The sequence below is a fragment of the Nanorana parkeri genome, unplaced genomic scaffold (assembly GCF_000935625.1).
Source record: "Nanorana parkeri isolate BGI_ZX_2015 unplaced genomic scaffold, ASM93562v1 scaffold134, whole genome shotgun sequence".
Classification (NCBI taxonomy): Eukaryota; Metazoa; Chordata; class Amphibia; order Anura; family Dicroglossidae; genus Nanorana; species Nanorana parkeri.
In genome coordinates, this window is record NW_017306402.1 from 577,815 (window position 1) to 601,519 (window position 23,705).

Consider the following 23,705-nt stretch of genomic DNA (forward strand, 5'->3'; position numbering starts at 1 on the left):
ATAATGTTTTTAGTGCCAAGAATGGTAAACCTTTTTAACAAATAAAATAAACTACAAGAAACAAAACAGCTACTGCAGAATACAAGGAGACAATATTGCTACCAGGGTTCAATACAAAACTCAGAGATAATCTTAATGGATATGTGCACTTATCCCTTTCGCCCCTATCCCCTGACCTAATCTATCCCACTCCCTCCTCAAATGCATACTTACCTCAATCTGATGGTCTCCATTATTTATTTATATCCATCTTGACAAGTCTCACTGTCCTGGCTGCACCAGTGCATTACAGTCCCAAAGACTTCTAAGAAGGCCAGTGATGAAGGGAGACGGCCCCGATGAAGTCTACTGGGCTTTTAAAGCACAGGCGCAGCCAGCAGAGTGAGATCAAGGTAAGTGTGGGGGGTAGGGGGCTAGGTCAGGGGAAGTGGGCAAAAAGGATATGAGCACTTTGTCATAAAGTGCACTTATCCTTAAAATGATTTTGAATTGCTGACCTAGAACTGGCATGCAACAGGTGAAGCTAGAACTCCTGTATACTCCGTGTGAGTGACTCGGAGACTATTGAGGTCTGAGGACATGCATTGCAAGCCAGAAATCTAACTTTTTCAAAAGGAGGTCAGCAGTGGCAGCTCTTACCCTACGTGTCTTTAAACATGTTTCCTTTATATTGAATTTTCCATCCTACTGGCAGCTAATCCACTCGTCCTCTCATCTGCGACTAGAGGACGCCGGAGCTTGTAATAATTTTAGGACCATTAATCACTATAATCACTAGTAACACTGATATGTTGAGCAGTAAAAGCGTTTATCTGCCGACATCAGTCAGCCAACAGGCTTGCAGTTTGTTAGGTCTTAAATGCAAATAAGGAAACAAGTCGCTCATTTGCCAGTTTAACTTTGACAACATTAAACTGAATATTTTTTTATGTCCCTGCTTCTTGTACATAAGCATTGCTGTTTTCACCAATTTGTTTAAAAAAGGCTGAGAATGCAATATGCACCATACTAAACAAAAATACTTTCTCCCTGGTTGATATAGGTTTGCTCTAGGGATGTCCCGATGCCACTTTTTTCAGGCCCAAGTACAAGTACTTCCCCTCATGTACTTGCCGATACCAATTACCGATACTTTTTCTTAAAGGGACAGGAACTTTAAATGATCCATAATACAACTACATGTTATGTACTATGGATCATGATTTAACCTATTCATGTTAGCAGTGGAGAATTGTAAATCTATTGCTGTAGTGTAGTGGAGGTGTGTGCTGTATATATGCACTACATATACATTACACACGTCCAGTACACTATAGCAGTAGATTTACAGCCAGCCCCGTCCCAGCTTCCCTCACTCACAGTTTCATGCCGATCCCTGTTGCCTCACGCGGTGCCTCTTGCAGTCGGCACTGGGCAGGATCGCTTCATCGCATCTCGGTGCTCAGCTTGTGGGAGGCGCTCACAATTCTGCCCTGCTAACATGAATGGGTTAAATCATAATGCATAGTACATATACAGCACATATGTCCTGTACACTGCAGTAATAGAGTTACAATTATCCCCTGCTAACATGCATAGGTTAAATCATGATCCATAGTACATAATAGTACATAACATGTAGTTGTATAACGGATCATTTAACCCATTCATGTTAGCAGGGGATCATTGTAAATCTAATGCTGCAATGTACGGGACATTTGTGCTGTATATGTACAGTACATATAGATATACAATTCTGCACTGCTAACATGAATGGGTTAAATGATCCGTAGTACAGGGCTACATATTATGTACTATGGATCATTTAACCCATTCATATTAGCAGAGGATAATTGTAAATCTATTGTTGCAGTGCACTCTATATGTCGTATATAGTACTTGTACATATAGAGTGCCTGCAACAATACATTTACAATTATCCTCTGCTAACATGAATGGGTTAAATGATCCATAGTACAGGGCTACATACAGATCATTTAATCCATTCATGTTAGCAGAGTATAATTGTAAATGTATTGTCTGCACTGTATGAGCAGTGTGTACTCTATATATACTCTATATGTAGCACATATAGAGTATATACTGCTCATACAGTGCAGAGAATACATTTACAAATAAACTTTGCAGCATAATAGTGTTCCAACCCCACCCCTCGCCCTCGCCCTCACTCACTGTGCCGAAGAGAGCAGCGACGAGTCAGCGCTGGTCCAGTGGGAGGAGCTGCAGGTGGGGTCCTAATTTAGCTGGCTCAGAGGTGCCTGCCAGCTAAATTAGAATCACACCTGTAGCTCCTCTCGCCGGACCAGCGCTGACTTGAATATAACCATATTCATGCACTTGCAACAACACAGTTGAGTACTGGCCGTGATACTTTTTCCTATTTGCACTAATCGTTACGTTTTCAGGACAAGCATTCGGGCGTTTACACATTGATGTAAGGTCTAAGCAAAACTCAAGTACTGCTTGGACCTTAGACGAAGGGGGTACAACCCCAAAGCTTGCCCTGAAAATGTAACTGTTCGTGCAAATAAAAAAACTATCACAAAAAAGTACTCAACTGTGCTGCATTTACTTATTACAACTTCCAAAATGTAATGCTACTTCTACAGTTATGGTTTACTTACCAAATCAAAAAGATGATCAAGGCACAAAGTAGTACCCCTTGATACAAAGCAGGAAGACAAATCCTCAGTGCCATTCTGATTAGCTGTGTCTGCTTCTTGAGAGTTTTTGAGAGTGTTAGAGAATACATAGCTGACTAGTAGCAGAAGGATTGGTGCAGTGATTTTTGGTAGGCGGGACAATGTCGGCAGACTGGAATTCACCTGTTAGGTAAAGAAAATGAAACAGAAACTTGACAGACCCAGGAGAAGGAGTGAAACTGGCCATCTTGTGCTGCACAAACATATTTTTGTTTTCTCCTTACCTAAATACTTTTCCCAACCCAAGGAGACATTAAATGTGTCTATGTACAACACATTTAGAATAAAGCAAAAAGAGTGTGTGTCTTATGTATAACACATTAATGATTAAGAGACTTATTCAAAATGCATGGGATATAGTGACTAATGAGAATTCCCCTTTCACTGTTCTAAGAAGAATAAGTTAAGGGTTGCCTGCTGTGGATAACTGTACTTTGCACACCACCATTAAAGCTGAACTCCAGGAAACATCCCAATACACCGATATAATACATACGAGAGCTGTTTTAGCTGCCAAAGGATTTTCATTTATATCCATTTAGCCTATACCCAGAGACTTTTACATCTCTGCCACATAGTGCAGTCAGATGGATGACACCACTTTTTCTGTTAGTTAAGGAGTGCACTTTTTCCTCCACTGCCCCCAGCACACTTTTTGGACAGTGGAAGCGAAGCAATGGACTGAAGAGGTAATTTGCTCCTTTTCCTTCAATTAGGCTGATCTTTGTCAGTATATTTGCATGCAGTTTACCTGATTGGTTCAGAGTGCTGCCCCTCCCTTTCCTAGTCTGATGTAAGGGCCTTAAAGCCCATTTCACCTTTGTAAGCGATTAGCATTTATTGTGGTAATGCAGAGGTGCAGTGATTATGTAAATGTGTATACATTTTCATGGCTGACATTGCGGGCTTTCTTTTATTATGGACTTGTTAGTAGGCCTACAAATTGAAACTTTTCTCCACAGGAAACTCGGTTTGCCTCTGGGGTTGAATTGTAAAGATTGGTCAGGAAGCCAGGCTACCTACCAACAAATGAAGCCAGCTTCCTAGCCAATCGGGAAGCCAAGTGACATGTCATGGCCCGCCTCCTGACTTCCTGATTGGCTAGGAACCTGGCTTCATTTGTAGCTCAGCAGTGTGGCTTCCTGACCATTCAGGAAGCCGGGAGGCGAGTCATGACGTGCCACCTGGCTTCCTGATTGGCTAGGAAGCCGGCTTCACTTGCTGCTCAGCAGCGTGGCTTTCTGACCGATCGGGAAGCTGGGAGGCAAGTCATGACATGCCGCCAAGCTTCTTGATTGATTAGGAATCCAGGCTGTCTACCAACAAGTGTAGCTGATTTCCTAGCCAATCAGGAAGCTGGGCTGCACATCATGACCCGTCTTCCTGGTTGGCTAGGAAGCCAGCTTCACTTGTTCCTATGTAGTCTGGCTTCATGACCAATCAGGGAGGTGGGTCATTACCTGCTGATCGGCTTCCTGATTGGTTAGGAAGCTAGGCTGCCTAGCAACAACTGAAGCCAGCTTCCTAGCCAATTGGGAAGCTGGGGGTCAGGTCATAACCCACCCCCTGGCTTCCTGATTGGAAAGGAATCTGGCTTCATGCGCCCTCGGCACTGCATCCCTCTGACCTGGAAGTTCCGGTATTGAAACATTTGGACAAGTATGGGTACTCCCCCAAATACTTGGTATCGGCACTGATATCGGTATCTGTGCACATTAGTCACCACTATGAATACTAGTGAATGGAGGGAGAGAGCTCAGAGAGAGAGGGTCTTCATTTACACAGACTGCTGGGGGGGGGACAAAATGAGGATGGCAAAAAAAAGTAAATTTCTGTGTTCATGTACAGCAACTGCATATGCCTGCTTCATGTAGACTCGGTGTACATTGCTGGCATATGTTTTTTTAACAATACATAGGTAAAGGTGGAAATGGGCTTTAAGGGCTGAACTCAAGACAAATGCTGGTACTTACACTAGTAAGACTTAACACAGAAGTAGAGGTATTAAAAGAAAAAAAGGCCCCCCAGTGGCTTTTAGCCAAAAAGTTCTAGTATGCACAGCATATTAGCACATTACGGCAGACTTACCTGCCAAAATGATCCCCTGCAGCGATGTACTTCTTCCTCACCGACACTTCCTATTTTCTCCCCACACTTATTCTGGGTTTTAAGTGTTCGGCAGCTTGATTGGCCTTCCACCGATGACACAACTCCTGCATATGCACACAGGAGTTACTTCATCTTGGCATGCTGGGTCTGTGCGCTGAGTTGTGTAGCTCATCTTACACAACATCAAGGTTGCTGACAGGTAGAAAGAAGCTTTTATGGCAGAAGAAACGCACGCAGTATCTTCTGCCATTGAAAGGTTTTTGGGTGAGAGCTTTAATTCCACTTTAATCTCCTGCCACTTTTTGTTTTATTATTTTCGAATAGACCTGAAATATGTAAATACTATGCGCAGGGAAAATTTCAACTTCCTGTGTCTCAGACAGCCTGGCACAGCTTAAAAAGAAATGAGGGGAGCAGTTGTTACCAGAACATGAAGTCACATACAGCAATAATATCCTGACATAGTGTAATCCTTCCCCATTTTACTAAAAAAAAAAAAAATTAATGTCTCTGTCCCCACCGGCACGCTTGTCTATCGATATCTGGCCTGTATTCTTGGGGTTTACATCCATTAAGTAGTGCTTACATCTTACAACAAAAGTCAGCATTTTCAAATCCCATAAGTTTATGTGGGCAGGGTCACTTTCAGGTAGTCACCTGATACTTTAATGAAAACGTCATCCCTGCACTCGCCAACTATACATATTTTTACATAAGTGTTTGCAACTGCTTCACACTTTGTTGCCTTTGATGTTATGAAAAGTTGTGCTGCTGACTGGAGCCAAGACAGACTTCCTTGCCTTACATCAGCGATACTAGTCAAGCTGTGTAGTTCAGTTGATTAGCCACTAATATGATGGCTCCCAGCATTACTACTAAAATGTAAGCATGCCAGAATGAATTGGAGCTGTTTTTCCACCTTGAGGTAAGAGGTGCTCCTTGTTTATTTCAGGTGCCCCTTTTTCACCAAGAAGAGTTCTTCGTGAGCCAACCAGTTGAGCTCTCCTCCCTGATACCCCTGCTGATTAAGAGTATAAAACGAGCCCGTAAACCACTTCAAGTCTGTGACCACACTCTCATTTACCTTTTGCCTCATAAACCCACTAGAAGCGGCTACTGGTCAGCAATGAATGTGCCAAGTTTTTTTTTTTGTTTCTTTCATTTCATATAAATAAAAATGTTTTTTAATTTTCAATGTGAAATTATTTTCTGCAATGGCCAGGCACAAAGAAGTGTTAAAGACAGATATGTAAAAGTAACCTGCCAGGAGATGTAGGAACCATCATTTGTGAGTCAGTCAGTCTTTGCTATGTGCGGTAAGTAGGATCAGGCATAAGATAGCATACAAATGTCCCCCAACACTCCAGGTAAAGTGGCAGGCTTGATAAAAAGGGTAAACCTGAATGATGTGCAGCTATAAATTTTTAGACGTAACCCTGTGCAGTTGTATTTTTTAAAGATTGCATATATTTCTATCCTCTTTAGTCAAATGCAATTGTTATTTATTTGTTTTATTGTTGTTCAGAATATGAAGATGGTGATTTATCCAGCTGGGTGAACAGAGAGAGATTTGAAGGGTATCTTCATGTTGATGGGTTTACATTGTACGAGCTTGGAGACACAGGTATGATATGTACTGTGGGCCCTTTAGAGAGACCCTGTCATTTAAAAAAAAAAAAAAATATTTATTTCTGTGTGACGTTCTAGTGCCGTGGGCAATAAAAAAAGTATTCGCAGTTTTCCATTTCAGTTAGAGCTGTTTGTCAACCCTTATTTTTAATGACAGGGTCACTTTAAGGATGGTTTCACTGCTTTTTAATTAGTCATGTTTGCAGAACGGGCAAGTCAACTTTTGTGTGTACACAACACTTTATTAAAAACTGAACATACTGCAGAAAGTGTCTGCAAAAGCAGAAATTCCATTGAGATAGGAAGAATATAGCAGATTTCATGTTTCACTGCAATTAATAGCTTAGTAATAAAGTATTAGTGGTGGTTAGGCTCAGCTCTCTGCTCCCCTGCATCTTTTAATATCCACATTTTATAGAGCTGCAGCTACCTTTTTATTCCAGCTGGAATTCCTGTTAGCAGTATTGAATAGATCATTATACAATTTCCAAACGGCTAAAATGGGATAAATATGAGGCATACAATGTGCATAGCCAGTATAGGAATAGAAGGAGTAATATATAAACTATTCCTTTTGAAACTATAGAAGGTCTGTTCTATATTCATACTTTGGCTTTATATATAATTATTTTTCGATTACGTAGGCTATTTGGCAGTTACAATAGTTCACTCATAGTTACATAGTATTTGAGGTTGAATAAAGACATATGTCCATCAAGTCCAACCTATTTGTGTGTATGGTCCTATTGGTGTGTAGTATGTATAGATCCCTGTGTGTTCTCAATCTTAAGAGTACTTTTACCCCTGTATATTACGGTCCCTGAGGAAATCGTCCAATCGATTCTTGAATGATTCCACACTCTCAGCCGAAATCACAGTATGTGGCAGCGAGTTCCACTCCCCCCATACCCCCGAAGTAGATGAAGCTTGAGATACAACTCTAAGGCTGCTGTCACATGGGCCATCTAGTTGCTGGCGGCACAACACAAGTGTAAGGATCACTATGATCGTCTCTGACAGTCTCTGTGGTAATGCTTAATGGCTTGTGGCGCCAGCAAAATGACGCTCCTGCTCTGCTCTGACACTTGAAAAAGGGAGATCTGGCAGCCTTCAGGGCCAATGAGGGATCGATTCCACTGAGATCAGTAAAAGCCATTTTCTTATGACTCTGCCGCTGGCGACGACAGTAGCCCATGTGACATCAACCTAAACAGTATTCATTTTTTGGGCTTCGGAGACTCAAGTGAGCTTCAGGAGATTGCTGGATTCCTTTTAATAATATTCAGAGATTTGTGATTCTCATGACTAAATGTGTCTTCATGGCCAACATGTAATGTAGTTGCTGCATCAGGGCACATATTGGAACATAAAGACTAGTTTTGTTTTTTGGTTCTTTTGCACCAAACATGCAAATGCTATCAAATAATGAGAAAGTAATGTCAACTATTCTAATTGTGTATAACTACATAAAACATTTGCATCTTTATCATTTCAATTTACACTTTTAGGAAAACTTGTGGCTGTTGCAGTAATTGATGATAAGAACAATTCAGTTGAGCATAGCCGGTAAGAATATTTAATATAATTGTCCCCTAATATGTTCCCTTTATGTATTTTTTTCTTATAAACCATAGCAGTATATGATTGAATAATGAATGGTTCAAATGGGATGAATACTTCTGGTGTTGGCATAAAAGGCAAAATACTTTTGTGCCTGTTTTTGGTATTCTTTGTTCACCCTTCTTGTATATGGGCTTATGCACACAGTCGTAAAAATCCATACAGTGTTTGTTTGGTTTTTTTTTTAGGTCCTGCATATGAACCATATTGTACGCTTTATGCTTGAAAAGTTTCTGCGAATGTTTACATCCATACAGAGCAATTGCACTCTATTGGAGCCACCTTTATCCTAGGTGGCTCAAGCTGCCTAGCGTCCTTCGTTGCTAGAATGCAGGTGGCTCAAGCTGCCTAGTGTCCTTTGTTGCTAGAATGCAGCTAGCTGGATCCTCCCAGTGTCCTCCTTTGCTGGGATGCAGGGGGTTCAAGCCATTTAGCTTCCTTTGTTGCTAGGATGCAGATGGCTCAAGCCACCTATGTCTTTCTTATTAGGTTGCAGGTGGTCCAGCTGCCTAGCATCCTGTGTTGCTACATTGCAAGCGGTGCAGCCGCCTAGTATTTCTGGTTGCCAGGATGCAGATGATCCAGCCACTTGGCGTCCCTTGTTGCTAGGATAAAGGTGACAATGCTGTTTAATGTCCTTTTGTTGCTAGGATGCAGGCAGCTTGAGCCCCCTAGTGTCCTAGAAACCATAGGGCATGTTTGCGCCATACACTGTACGCATGTAAAGGTTTGTGCTAACATTTACATCAATATTGCGCAAATGCACTTTATCGGAGCCACCTTCATGCTAACAACATAGGATGCTAGATGGCTCGAGCTGCCTAGTGTCCTTTGTTTGCTAGGATGCAGATAGCTTGTGCCTCCTAGCATCTTTCGTTGCTAGGAAGCAGGTTGTTCAAGCTCGAGCCACCTAACATCCTTTGTTGCTAGGCTGCAGATGCTCCAGTCACCTAGCATCCTTTGTTGCTAGGATGCAGGCAGCTTGAGCTCCCTCATATCCTAGCAACCAATAGGGCATTTTGCACTATACACAGTATGCATGTAAACTTTGCACAAATATTACATGCGGACAGTATACAGAGAGCTTTTGCTTGACAGTATACAAGATCGTACCTACTGCTTGCTGTATTTTATTGTTATGGAAAATAGGCCGGTGTTGGAGGGGTCACTAAATAAACAAATGTCTCCAGTAGCTCAGTAGGGGTCAGTTACCTGAGATACCATTTATTTTACAGTATATGTATTAATCAACTGCAATTAAAATGGAAAATGGCATTTAGAAAATGTTAAATTATAGCTTATGATGTATTTGTTGGCACATGCCCTGGCAGTATGTAAACTCATATAGTTTTGCGTAAAACACATTTGATTCAAGTGGAAATCTTGCTTGTATGGAATTTGGTACTTTTCCTGCAAGTGATGAAAAACTTGCATGGAGCTTTTTGAATGCTTTTTTGCGTACCATCTGGCTAACTTACTGCCTGACTCTGGACCAGCTTTTTGTTTTGGGTAGAGTGGGGAAGAGTTTGTCAGGTTTGCACTGCTGTTTCCTCATTTAAGATCTTTTGCTGTCACACACCATGTAATACACACCACTTCCGCATTCAGAGATCGAAGGAGAGTTCAGCAAGTGTGAGAGTACTGATCTCCATCCCATCTTAATGCTGAGAGCCGCCGAGCCGGTATCCCCTCAGCGGGCCCGGAATAGCTGGTAACCACGGTGCAGGGGGGGAGCTAAAGGAGGGGGTGGTGCACACTGCTGGGTACATACAAGCAAACGGTTGGCTATAGAGCCGCCCGAATGCTTGTATGTAACAGCCGTTGCCAGCTGTTTACACCTGTCAGTGTGTTCTGCTCGTGTGTGCGAGTGAGCAGAAAAAAAAAAGCTGTATATTTACGGCCACCCGCTGGAAGGAGCTTGCCGCACTGTCGAGATCCACCCAGCTGGCTGATTGACCGCTGTCTCTGCATATCTAGAGGCAGAACCAGCTATGCCCGCCCCGTCCCCCGTCCGTTCCTCCAGTCAGCACTGGAGGATCAGAGAGGGGAGGGGGGAATCCCTGTGGGCAGTGATGACTGATGGTCACCGCTCTCTGCAGGCAGATGATTGGGAAGTGAGCGAGCGGCGCTATATTTTTTCTCACTTCCCGACCAAACAGTTTGTCTCACATATCGGCTTTAACTATGGGAATGAGTGTAATTCACTCACCCCAAAAATCTCCTTTTAAGTGTGAATGAGCCTTAAAAAAAATAAGTTTGGGTGGAGTTTGGCTTTAAATGTAATTAGCATACACAGCATATGGTCTTGCACAGGGCATTTTAGTTTGCTGGGTCTGAGACTCTGGGCAATTTATAATTTTCAGTAATCTTTCTTTTCCCAACATATGTATTTTAGATGAAAAGTTAATGGAAAGGCAGGCAAAGCAAATATCTAATGAATAATTCAGAATTTACATGGGAAAGCAGCAAGTGTGGGACATTTTTTTTTCTGTTCTATTTCGTGAGGTTTCTCGTGTTTAATCCTTTCGCTGCCAGAGCATTTTTTTTGCACACATGATATAATCCTCATTTTAAGTCTGAAAATTACTAACCCCCTCCCCAGAATTACATATTTCCTGAAAGCAAAGACTCTGTAGAATAAAGTGGTGGCAGTTGCATAAAATAGTGTAATTCTTTAAGTCCCAAAATTTCAGTACAAAATACACTGACGTTAATTTTAGTGCACAAAAACACAATATCGCAATACCCATTTTTGGGGGGGTAAAATATAAAAGATGAGCTTGTGTTGAGTAAATAGATAATCAACATGCCAAGCTTAAAAGTTGTATACGCCCCTGAAACAACAGAAAAAATACACTACTCTAAAGCTTTTAAAGTGTTGTATATGAGAAATTTAGAGTTAACCATGAATGTTGGCCCTAGATTTATTGGTCTCACAGTGGCGCACACGGCATGTGTAGCATAATCATCATTTTAGTTTGTAGGCGCACCTGACACGTATTTGTGTTCGTATGCACGTTTGCAGGGACAGGGGACTTGAAGAAAAAATTGGGGGGCTTACATTTATTTTATTTGACTTTTTATTGACTTCTCTAGCCAGGGAATCACATCTAAGAAGCCGGAAGTGATTCAATCAGTATCGCTTCCAGCTTCATTCAGTGGGGAGGAGTTAACGCAAATGGCTGGTCTCTCTACCTGCTGACACTGCAATGCCGGTCACGGGCCCGCAGGAGGGCAGCAGAGCTTGTGAAGCAAGGCGGAGGGGGTTGGTTTGGAGCTCCATTTACCAGCCCCTGGAAGTAAAAAGACTCCCAGCAGCTATCTGCTTACAGGGGCCCAGAGCCAGCGCCTTAAGGTATACCGCGCTGGCAGTTAAAGAGTTAAAGGAAACCAGTGTTGAAATAGATCTGCAAGCGGCCATTAGTAGTCTCCTTTGAATTGTGCTATCTGTCTGGCTGTCGTACTGATCCGATGGTTTCAGTACTTTCTGGATCATTGTCTCTGAACAAGTGTAGGGAGCCATGGAGTTTAAAACACCAAATCCACATGCTTGTAACCACTTAGAGCCAGCAATGGCAGTCTGCTTAGTGCTCTCAGTACAGGTTTGCTTCGGAGATGAGTTCTATAAATTAGTATTTTCATAATCTGGACATTCAAGTAAACTCTGTGTGTTGCCTTTTATTTCTGTTCTCTTAAGATTTTTGTTAGCTGATCTTTTGAGTGTCATGTTTCGTTTTATGCTGGATTTATATCTATCCTTTCTGGTGCATTGCATTATCACACATTATTTAGCACATTATCATGCATTGCACTAGGACAGCCCATTCAAATGAATGAGCTGCCAATGCACCAAAAATTCAGATATGCAGAAATTTTTCTAACATAGTACATCGCAGCGCATGGTACTGCGTTACCATACATCGTGATAAGCTGCAGGGCATGTACCTCTGTGGGGTTCTTTTGAAAATGAGTAGCACTTCAGCATGGAGAGGTGTCTTAATGCTTTGTTGTTGATAAGACCTAGGTGAACTTACATTTAACTACTTGTTTTTTTTGGTTTTTTTTTTTAAGGTTAAAGTCTATTGTTCAGGAGGTAGCCAAAAACTATAGAGATCTTTTTCATCGGTAAGTTAAAAATATATCTCTTAACACCATCTAAAGCCAACAGTTTTTACTTGGATAACATCTTTTCTTTTTTTTGTTGTCTGTGTCCTATCGCGGAGAGTTTGTCTTATTGTTGCGTCTCCTTTTGTCAAAGGAGCTGGTCTGAAAATTCTTGGCAAAACAGTGACTTCTGCCACTTAGCTACAGTCAATATTTGGCTATTCTGACAGCGGCACACCCGTCACTGTCAAACTACAATTGCCCGGCGGGGGAATTCCCCCCCATCCACTTTATTTAGTGTGCAAATAGTGTATGACCAGCCTTAGAAATTTGTCACTGCAAAAGATGCCACCATTGGAAGATTTCCACTCCTTCCTGTTCTGGTGATAACTGTAAAATCTCTCAATCCCTTTTTGTCCCTGTGACATTAGTCACCTGGACAATCCTGGTGGTGAACCCTTTACTACTCTATACAAAATTAAAAGAAAAAATTGACTTGACATACACTTTGAATCACCGCCCATAACACTTTTATAAGATGGTAAATGGTCAAACTTCTTCAGGCAAATGGCTAAAGAGACTTTATCCTATGAGACCCTATGCAGTTCTGTTAATTGTAAATATAATGTTTATAATGTCCACGGCTAAAAAAAAATATATTTATGTTTTGTTTGTGGGGGGGTGGGGGGGATTGAAAATAAATATTTCAGATATTTATATTTCCAGCCAATAGAGATCTAGGCTTGTTTTAAAATGTTTTATATATTGAACTGCTTTACTGAAAAAAGCATGTTGTTTACACAGCTTGAACACAAACTTACACACACAGCTGAATGGCTAAGAGTCATCCTCCCTCCCACCCTGCTCTTTTCAGACAGAGCCATATTGAGTTCTAATTGGAGAGAAAGAAAGAGCGTGAAAGCAAACGGCTTTTGGCGTGCTCTCTCTTTTGAAGTGAAGACTCTTGTTCCCTGACCCCCTCCATCCTGGTAGTTTAGTTACATCTGCAGTTTGCTGGTATATTTTAACCTAGCGTGGCTGCTGAGTTTTCTCAGTTTTGCTTAAATTAAGAAGGTTTGCCAAAAACATTCAGTGGCTTGCAGCCAACAAAAATAGGCTGTAGAGTTGAAACCCAAGAATCAGAATTTTACATTATAACCGCTGAGTTATGTATGGTGAATATATTCACACAAACACAATACATTTAGGCACTTGTAAAAAAAATGGTGTAAAGTGAGGGTGCATTAAAAAAATTATGGCAATGCATAACAGATCAGAATTTGGTGCGTCCACCCCTTGCCTTTAAAACAGCATCAAGGTACGCTTGCACATAGTTTTTTAGAAACACCGCATGTAGGTTGCTTCAAACATCAAAGACGGTTTAACACAGTTTATGCTATTTTAACTTGTATCTGTTACTTCTGTCTCTTCATGTAACCTTCACATAATTCCAGATAGACTCAGTGATGTTGAAATAGGGGCTGTGTGGGATCCATATCATCATTCCTAGGACTTTTTTTTATGACTTATGGTGCTATGTTTGGTATCATTATCCTGCTGCTAAATAAATTTGGGACTGAGCAGACGCCTCCCTGATTGTATTACAAATTCGCTTCTGCGTATACTTTTTAGCATTGGAGAGACCAGTTATTCGGACTAAATCCTAAACTCTATTGGCAGAAATACAGCTTACCTCTTACCTTTCCACTTTGTGTTTCTGTTTAGAGACTTCCAGTTTGGACACATGGATGGCAGCGAGTACATAAATAGTCTGCTAATGGAGTAAGTCACTTTCTACTTTGTTTTTTAAGCTTATGGAAAATATTGTATATTAACAGATGTGCTGTGTGTGATATTCTTCCTAAATTCAGTACTGCAGCCTGTGCAAGAACTGTCTTTACAGAATTGATTGAGCACCATAGCCTAACTCAAGTATAAAGCATTGAGGACCCATTTACACCTTTAAATACTGTTTTGTCATAAAAAGACTGCTTTGTTGCATCTGAGAACACTTTGTAGCATATTGATGTGCAGAAAAAACAGGAACCAAAGTGTAAAAGGCAAATGCTTCCCCGAATCATAAAAGAGGTAAATGTTATGAAATGTTTTGACTATAATTTACATGTCTATTTCCAGTGAAGTTGAGGTCCCAACTATTGTTGTACTTAACACATCCAATCAGCAGTATTTTCTGCCGAGCAAGAGAATCGAGAGCGTGGAAGATATGATTCAGTTCGTTAACAGCATTCTGGATGGCACAGCAGATGTAAGTTATCCACATTATTCCCAACAGTACATACATTGTTTAATAAAGGCTGAATACCCTAAAACAGACTCATAGGGTCTAAAACACACAATGACTGATATTAGTAATCAGATAAAGAGTAGTCCATCTAATGGAATCCCACTATGATACTATGTAATTTACATCCCGGTCAGGGATAAGTCCTAGATCACACTAGTGTGAAAAAGTACACTCTGTGGAATTCTTTTCGTGTACAGTACTTTGCAGTGCTTGCATCTTTGCTCACTATTTAACTCATCATCAAAGCCTTCTTTTGTCCTTTGAGATAAAAATGATTTTGTTTCATTTAAAAGGTATACACATTTAAGAATTGATTGGTATTGTGAAAAGTAATGCTGCAGGATTAAAATAGACGCTATACTCCTTTTGGAATCTTAAACTTTTAAAGTGGAACTGAAGATTTGCCTAACCATTACCTTGAAAAATAAACCTTTTATCTGGAATTCCTCCTAAAAAAGTTGAAGGGCACTTCCTGGTATGTGAGTATACCTAGGCATGCCTGTATATCTGTACTGTATGATCAAAGGCTGAGATCCCCAAACTTTCTAATTTTGCTCCATCGTTTGTGCCAGTCAAACTTAGTCTCCCATTGTGTCAGTTGGAGGAATAGTGCCACAAGGGCCAGATAAAGCAAAGGGCTCCGATCTGGCCTGCAGGCTGCAGTTTTGGGATCCAAGGCAATTCTGCCTCTGACATCTAGTCACAGGAGATCTGGAATTAAATTTGGTGATGTAATTTCTGTGTTTATTATGTGGCAAATAAGTTGCGCTCGGTCTAGTTGTGAATGGATGTGAAAGTGCTCTCTCAAAACCCAAAGGGGGAGATCACCTTCAGATAACAAAATAAATTTTAAATATAAAGTAGATGTCTCCACTAGTGATAGTGAACTAATGTTTGAAGATGCAGAACTCAACCCGGTGGTACTCGAGTGTATTGTATGTGTGTCGTGGGTTTTAACTGGCTAAACAAATCAGTTATATTGAAAACATCCGTAAAGGCATAATCATAAAGCAATAATATGTGAGAAAACAGTGAATAAAAGCACCTATATATAAAATCCAGTAAATAGTTAAACAACAAGTGATACGTAATAAAAACGAAAACGAAAAAATAAATAAAAATAAAATAAAAATAAATATAAATATAAAAAATAAAATAAAAAATAAATAAAAATATAAAAAAAATAATAAAGTGCAGCCCAGTGCGTGTTAGTTCCTCTCAAAACGGGAACTACAGGGTTAATAGGCTCAAATCCAAATATCCTAAACAGTCATTTCAGAGAAATTGCGGTTTGCAAAAAACAGTAATTACTTTCCTTATTTCCGTAATGTCTGAGTGGAAAGTTTATTCGTTCAACTGAGGGTTCCTCAGGAATATTCACGGGGATCCATATCAGACCACCCAATGGTCCAGAGATTCTCGAACAAGACTGTGGTTGTAGTGATCCGGCACACTCTTTTCTCTCCAGATCTGTTGACGGGTCCCTATGACGGGTTTCCTAAAGACTCGCCTCCCGACTGGCGGCAAAGACCTGTAGAAAAAAGCTCCCAGGGGAAAACGAAAAAAGAAGGCAGGACCTTCTAAGTGTAGTAATTTAAAAATTAAGTAATTTCTGTGTTGCTCACTGTTCTCCTTGCTGGAGGCTGTAACATGAGGAAGCAAAGCCCTGCCTTTTTTTAGTTAAGCTCCACCAACTGCTAGCATAGTACTGTCTATGGTCATAGCCTTGCCTGCCACTGGGGCCATCTCACTGAACAGTGGAGTGGTAGTTAGTGGAGCTTAGCCATGAAGCTGGGGAAAGTCAGGCAGTTGCCCAGTAACTAAGTGAAATTAAATCGTAGTGGGATACAGTCGAGGCTTTTCTGGCTAATAAAAGTAAACCGGACATCTTGTAATGTGTCTTTATATGCAAAACCTATTTGTAGGATTTTACAATGGACTACAGGTTAAAGGAGAACTGTGGGGTCAGTGTTTTTCCCCATAGTTCTCCTTGGGGTAACGGAAGGACACAAACTAGCATCCTCCCGTTACCCTAAGCTCAGTATACCGCGAGCTACAGCTCGCGGTATACTGAGACGCCGCACCTGGATTAGTATATTTGAAAAATATGAGCCTGTTTATAGCTTAAAGCGGACCTTTACAATCAAAAAATCAAATTCTACCAACGCATTCCTCATGTATGATGATAAATAATAACATATAAATGTCGGGTGTAAAATGCTGTGATTGTGAAATACTTACACTTGCAGAGCATTGCCTTTCTGCTTTGAAAGGGCAAAATGACTTCAGTTTCCCTAAGCAATGCACACTGGGATTTCCTTGGCATCAGCAGAACATTGGTGGGAAATCTCATCTGTAAACTCATGAGATCTCAGGGAAAAGGCATTTTCCTCCCCTGAGATGATGTGCATGGCTACATGTCCTAGTCACATGTCTAGGCGCATGTGCCAGAATCCCAGGAAGTAAAAGGAGATCTACTTATCTGCCCTTAGTAAACATGGCCACTGTCAGAAGACGGGAAGAAAAGAGAGATAAGGTATGCAACGAATACAGAGCTGGCATTTATCTAGAAGTATGTGTTTGTAGATTATTATTACTAAACATTTCTAAAGGTGTGTTTTTGTTGTTATTTTAAAGATCTAAGTAAAGGTCCGCTTTAAGCAACAACAAATCGTGATGCTAATCCAGGTGGTAGCCCTCGAATATTGCAGCTTCTTTTAGCAGCTGCTCTAGATCTTTTGAATGCTCTATAGCCCATTACTGAAAAAGATGCGTTAATTTGTAAGCATACAAAGTTATATATAGCCTTAAATAAATAAAGTGTATTCATTTAAACCTGCACAACTGTTTTTACTACAATTATTTTGTATTGTGAAAATTTAAGGCTCAAGGTGGTGATGGAATACTGCAGCGCATCAAGAGAGTTGCATATGATGCCCGATCGACCATTGTGGTAAATAAACTGTCTATGGCTGTATTAAAATGTAATGTTTTACTTACCTTACAAGAATGCTGATGAATCAGGTTCTTTTTAAAGTAGTAAGCAATTGAATGTGTTCCATGGACCTTGCAGTGCAGAATGAAATATGATAGATAAAGCTAAATCAGCATTGTCCAATATATCTTGTTTGTGTAGAAATCCCTTACATGCCATTTTTCTGACTAAAATTGCCTGACCACGTATGTTTAAGGGCAAATATATTTTCTCTAAGGAGAACAGAATATTCTCTAATGTACACTGTGAAGCCGGTCATACACTTATTGATATAGATGCTCAGTCAGTTTGCTGGGGCTGCTGCTTTTTGTTTTTCTGAACGTCCCCTTAATATGTATGACCAAAGTTTTAGGGAGCAGACATTTGGTCCTAGATTTTCTGACAATTGTGGTTGTAAAATGGTCATGTGCAGTGACGGATGTGGTCAGTTTGCAACTACTTTTGACATATAACGGATATCCACAGTGGCAGTCATTTTGCCTTAAAGTAGCATTAAACCACCATCAAAAAAGCAAAATTTGGGGCCCCAGTAGTGTCACCCGATCTTCCGAGTTCAGAGTGTTTGGTCATCTTGATTGTCCAGGCCCGAATGATGTAGCTCCTGCACATGTGCACAGGAGTTACTTCGTCTCAGCACAGAACGGTGCCAAGACTGCATACTGGGCTGCACATGCAGAAAAAAAAACACTTGACAGGTAAGGAGAAGAATGTATGACTGAAGAAACATAGAGAGTATCTCTACCTGTCTACCTACCTACCTGTCCGCTTTTTAAAACAGTGGTTTACTTCCACTTTAAATGCATTTAAGGTTGTACTGTGTAATAGTGTCCTAAAGTGAGTTATGCCATTCCTTCTGCTTTCCAATCTAACAGCACCTCCCTCTCATGCCAAAGCTCTCTTGCAGTCTGTTTATAGCTGCTGTATAACTGCAAAAGTCTAATTATCTGCTGGATACAGTGACATCATCCCTCCTTTCCGCCGGATTGGCTTGAATTATTGGATCAGCTATTAAAAAAAATTCCAGCCAATGGGGAAAGTAAAAGTAAGCTAAATATTTTTTTACACAGTCAGCATCGCTGGCTCTCAAAATGATCTGAACAATGCCTGCATCCAATCAGATTGTTCACGTATTTTGAGAGCCAGCAGGACCAACTAGCAAGATACTGAAGCTTGGTCCAGTGGGAGATTCCTCCATCCACACAGTTAAGTGTAGATGGAGGAATCTGTTGCACTTTTTCCATCTGACCATAGAAATTCTGCAAAAAATCTATAGGTGTATGGCCAGCTTTAGAGGCAAGTCAATTAACCTGATATAGCCATAGCAAGCACTAGGTGCCTATAGGTCTTGCAGGTCCTAGGATACTAAAGTATTCTTATGCAAAGCATTACTTTTCCTAAATCAAGCACTAACACTCTGACAAGCCTCTGATAGTAGCTATTTCTCCATAATGTGACGAACGCCCCCTTTCTTTCCCCATTGCTGCTATGCCCAACACAAATCCTCTACCCTGGGCACTAGAAAACACCTCCATTCCATGTCCCTGGCACAGCCCGCTGTAACCTCTAAGCCTCTCTGCCTGTAGCAGCAAAGTGGATGGGCTGTGCAGGGGAGAAAGCACCAGCGCCCAGCAGGAAGGATGGAATCCTTCAGGGTGGCAGTCAGGGAATTGGAAAATACAGTATGTGTGTGGCTGGAGAAACAGTCTGCTGGAGTCTGTGCAGCACACCTGCCATTGACTGATCGTGTTTGTAATGCTTCACAGGGACACACTGGGGGCTTCAGCTGCCATTGTGATGTGCGGGGTTCCCTGTGTCTCTGTGCCTTTTAAGGAGGTTGGGCGCCTCCTGGCGAACCTGCACCCAATTCATCCTTTGCTAAATATGCTTCAAAATGGAGGCTCTCAGAGGTTAGAGTTAGGACCACATTACACAGTGGGGCCTTGACAAGGCAGTGTAGATTGCATATAGTCTGCAGAAGACGTGCAACTAAAACCTCTGTTTTTAACTGTAGTAGTTAGACAGTTTTTTTTTTGCAGGCTGGCTGGTTAGGGTGCTGGGCAATTTTTTGCTGTTGTAATGCTTTGCAGGCTCCAATTCAAAAAAATAATAAATGCACGTTTTTCTTCCAGCATAGAGTGCATTTATTATTATTTTTTTTTAGTGAAATATGCCTTTAATTATATATTACTTGTTCTATCTGTAGTATCATTTGTTTTTTTAAATATGATTATAAAATATATCTATGAATGTTCTTTTGTAAACAGTCTGTGTTCAAGAGTTCACCTCTTCTTGGATGCTTCCTCTTTGGTCTGCCACTGGGTGTCATCAGCATTATGTGTTATGGAATCTGCACAGCTGACACCGACGACGGCACCGAGGAAATGACCAGAAAGGATGTGATTGATCCAAGTCATACAGACGAGGGCAGCGATGAGGAACTAGACGAGGACAAAATGAGAGAGAACTCTTCAGAGGTGACGGATGAAGATCAAGAAGAAAAGGATATTATGGAGAAGAAGAAGGATTAACTTTTATGAAAATTTGGATTAACTAGGAATCCAAAACAAACTTATTTATTAAATTCAACCACTCACACAGCTTTATTAAGGAAAAGAAAGAACTCTGCTTCACTGATCCCTGGCATGCATTCAATTTACATTTTTAAAGCATCGGGACTATATATCAGACATTCTAGAATTTAATAAAAGGTTTTGAAAGTAGAAGTCAAATAAAGAGAGCTTCTGTTTTTCTTAATGTCCTAACTAGTGTCCATCCAAAGGGTGATTCTTAATCGGCTTAAAATTTTCAAATGTTTATTATTCATACCACTGGAACGTATCTGAATTTTTATTAATAGATTCCATTTTGTATGTAAGCTTTAGAATTCAGGATTAGCAATATTTTTTTGAAATGTGTCTTATGTATTCAAAGTATCGAATGGATGTCCTTTAGCAGTGAGTTTAATGTACATTGTTTATATACACTTTAACTGAAAGTAGTTTGCTCATGCTCTATTTCACTGATCTGTGGTAAGGTCGCAGTTTACTTGCGCACTTCTTGATATATTAACACTTTTTAGTTTTCCACAACTGAGCCATGTATATTATAGTTTATAACAAACACCCCACTCTAGTCAAGCCTTTAAAAAGCACATCAGCCATTTTGGAGAAGTTAGGCCTGTAACCTATAGTTCATAATTGAATGCAGAGGTAAGCTCGGAACCATATCAACAACCCATATTAAGATTTGTGCAAAAAAAATTGAATGTGCTATCATAAGGGTCTAGCGTACCTTATCTCATGTGTGCGGAATTGGCAATTTTGGTTCAAACTCCACACACATTACTTACCATGAGAAAGGTTTCCAAGTTATTAATGTTATGTAATGTTGGAGCTCCTTTCTAAACACCTCTGAATGCACACCTAGACATCCAGAAGCAACCAGATGCATTCAATTTAGAAGCATTTACCCAAAGTAGAAATGTCTGCGTTCTAGTTTTACGCAGCTAAACGCATGCATTCCCAGCAACAACTAAACACTGGAAAAAGTAATCTGGGAAAATACATTTGTTTATACTTAGCAGATAACATCTCTTGTGCTTAAACGCAGCCTGCTAGTGTGCATGATGCCTTACAGGGGCTTCCCAGCTCTACATTAACTGCTGCAGTGGAAAACCCCTTCAGAAAATCTTTTGTAATCCGTTATTTTAAATATTACAAAGAAGACTTAATTAGTACACAGAGATATTGTCCAATAGTTTTTTTTAATGTACATGCAACATATAATTGGGCTTTTTTAGTAAGTTAATGCAAAGAGCTTTGACAGTGCAAAAGTGTTCCAGCACTTATCAAGCCGTCATATTTCAGTTTACTAAATCAGCTGAAGAATTGTTTTCTGAATGGTTTGTTATTGAGTAGTGCACGTTGCACATCATCATTGGTCTTTACACTGTCTTACCCGATAGCCTGTAGGATGCAGTTTATGATGAAACCATCATATTGCCAAGTTATAAATATTAATTTGCCACAAGTTCAGTAGATGAACGATTATCAGTCTCAAATGTGAAGCACATTTGTCTACAGCCTGGCTTGGGAGCATCACTACATTTGTGAGTTGAAAAAAACTGGGTGTGATGTTAGAATTTTACAATAAAATCCCTACCCAGCTTTTTATTTAATTTAGCCCCAGTTATGGTATATGATGGATTTGTGGGGGTGCTGGTGACAATATGGATTGATGTCAATATATTACAAAACAATCGTAAGATACTGTATATATAGAATGTAACAGAAAGATCCTATTCTCTAGACTAGGCACAAAATGTGTATTTTACCTTGATGTCAATGAACTGTTTACAGAGTAGTGTGGTAAAGATTTTACATTATTGTTTGGGTTTTTTTTACTTGTTTTTTTTAAGTACTATTTATCATAATAACTTTTGATAAACCTTGGGTTTGCCTTTTGATTTGCAGTTTTTTTGTTATTAATACACATACGCTATGGCCTAACACTGACAATGTCATAAATGCGTTTGCTGGACATTTCTAAACACATATAAATGCATGTAATTTTAAATGGTAGAAAACACACTGTGCATTTACCTGTGTTTTACATGCATGCAGTTTAGAGAAAATAGAATTCTGTGCGGCCAGGGACAGATTAGATACTCTGAAAGCGTCTAAACGCATGAAGACACATAAATGCGAGTACATTTAACCCCTTCATGACTGAGGCCCTTTTTTCCATTTTTGCACCCATGTTATATTCCACATTTTAGGCCTGAAAATGACGTAAAACCCCCCAACATTATATATTTTCTGAATGCCAAGACCCTAGAAAACTTGACCTGTGAAGCATAAAGTTTGTTTATAGCTCCCAGATAATTCCTACTGCATTTAAATAAACCAAAAGTAGGAGACTAGTGTGAATGTAGCCTTACATTTTGAAAAAAAAAAAGCTTGCTGTATAACACTTATGCATGGCATAGTTACCGTGTGTAAATGCATAATTAATAGATTCTTCCTTACTGGTAAATATAATAGTGTGATGTAGGCAGCCAAAGACTTTAACTATGTAAATAGTATTTCATGCCATTCTGGTTTCGTCATCCTTGTACAGGCTTATGAAGTATTTGGTGTGCTTTATGGGAAGTGCTCAGCTCTTGTTTTTTTCATAGAGCAAGTTCGATGTAGACACAGGTAAAATGTAAAGGTTCCTCAATAAACGCATTGTTTTCTCTAAAAGCCTGTGCTGGAAAAAGGAACAAGATAGGCAATGTATTATTTATTCAATGTATTTAATTGGCCTTTCTTACACTATGGTATATATAAAATAATTATATTAATCAAAATAATAATAAAGAAGACCTTTGCAAAACAACAGGTTGGCAATAAAGCCGACTTCGGCAGCATCCTTTACATACCTTTCTTCTCTCCCCTCTGTCGGATTTGAGGAGACAAAGTCATGTGTAATCTCAGAATTGGATCATTGTGAAATATGTCATCAGCACACTGAAGATCCTTATAGAATCGCCAAATGCTCATTTTATTGAACAAGTTATCAGAATGGAAACAAGCGCTTTTGGGACCTCGCAGGGTTCCTTCAACAGGCTACAGCATTGAAGATTAAGGGACCCAGCGAGGTCCCGAAAGCTCTTGTTTCCATTCTGATAACTTGTTCAATAAAGTGAGCATTTGGGGATTCTATAAGGATGTTCGGTGTGCTGGTGACATTTTTCACAATAATCCTATGTATACAGTGGTGTCATTACAAACACCCTCCGTATTGTATGGTATTTCCGGTAAGGAGTGCAACAATAATTTTTCTGCTATCCTCATCTCAGAATTGATCTCACTCTGAGCTCACTAAGGCCTGGTGACTCTCTGCCCAGCCCATAGCTGATGGCGCTAGTGTGAGTGGCCAATTACCAAGCACCAAATTGGGCACAGGACTGGAAGTGAAACAAAACTTGTTAGGGATGTCACCAGCACACCATAGTGAAGTGAAGCAAACGCCTGTTTATTGATGCTTCATGTCATAGCAAATTACAATGTTTCGGGGCTACACAGGGTCCTCTTCATCAGGTTTGAAATGGAAGGGACGCAAGTCACATGGACCGTTGTGCCCAGAACTTCTGGGAAATTTCCAGGCAGAACATAGATTAATGTGGGAATGAAGGAACAGTGACTACAGGGTAAGGATAAAGCACAGGCTCAACTTCAACTGGGCGAAATATAGGAGG

At 40.3% G+C, this 23,705-nt stretch overlaps 1 protein-coding gene across 2 annotated transcripts in view; it reads left to right on the forward strand.

Annotated features, from left to right (window-relative positions):
- The window catches only part of TMX3 (thioredoxin related transmembrane protein 3), a 63,340-nt gene extending 43,256 nt beyond the window's left edge, over positions 1–20,084 (forward strand). For both annotated transcript variants that reach the window (XM_018553901.1, XM_018553902.1), the window contains exons 10-16: positions 6,337–6,435; positions 7,949–8,006; positions 12,132–12,185; positions 13,890–13,946; positions 14,301–14,430; positions 17,354–17,422; positions 19,729–20,084. In XM_018553901.1, coding sequence (XP_018409403.1) covers positions 6,337–6,435; positions 7,949–8,006; positions 12,132–12,185; positions 13,890–13,946; positions 14,301–14,430; positions 17,354–17,422; positions 19,729–19,992 — 731 coding nt within the window. In that variant the 3' untranslated portion in view covers positions 19,993–20,084. The remainder of the gene's footprint in view (positions 1–6,336; positions 6,436–7,948; positions 8,007–12,131; positions 12,186–13,889; positions 13,947–14,300; positions 14,431–17,353; positions 17,423–19,728) is intronic.
- Positions 20,085–23,705: the final 3,621 nt, after the last annotated feature.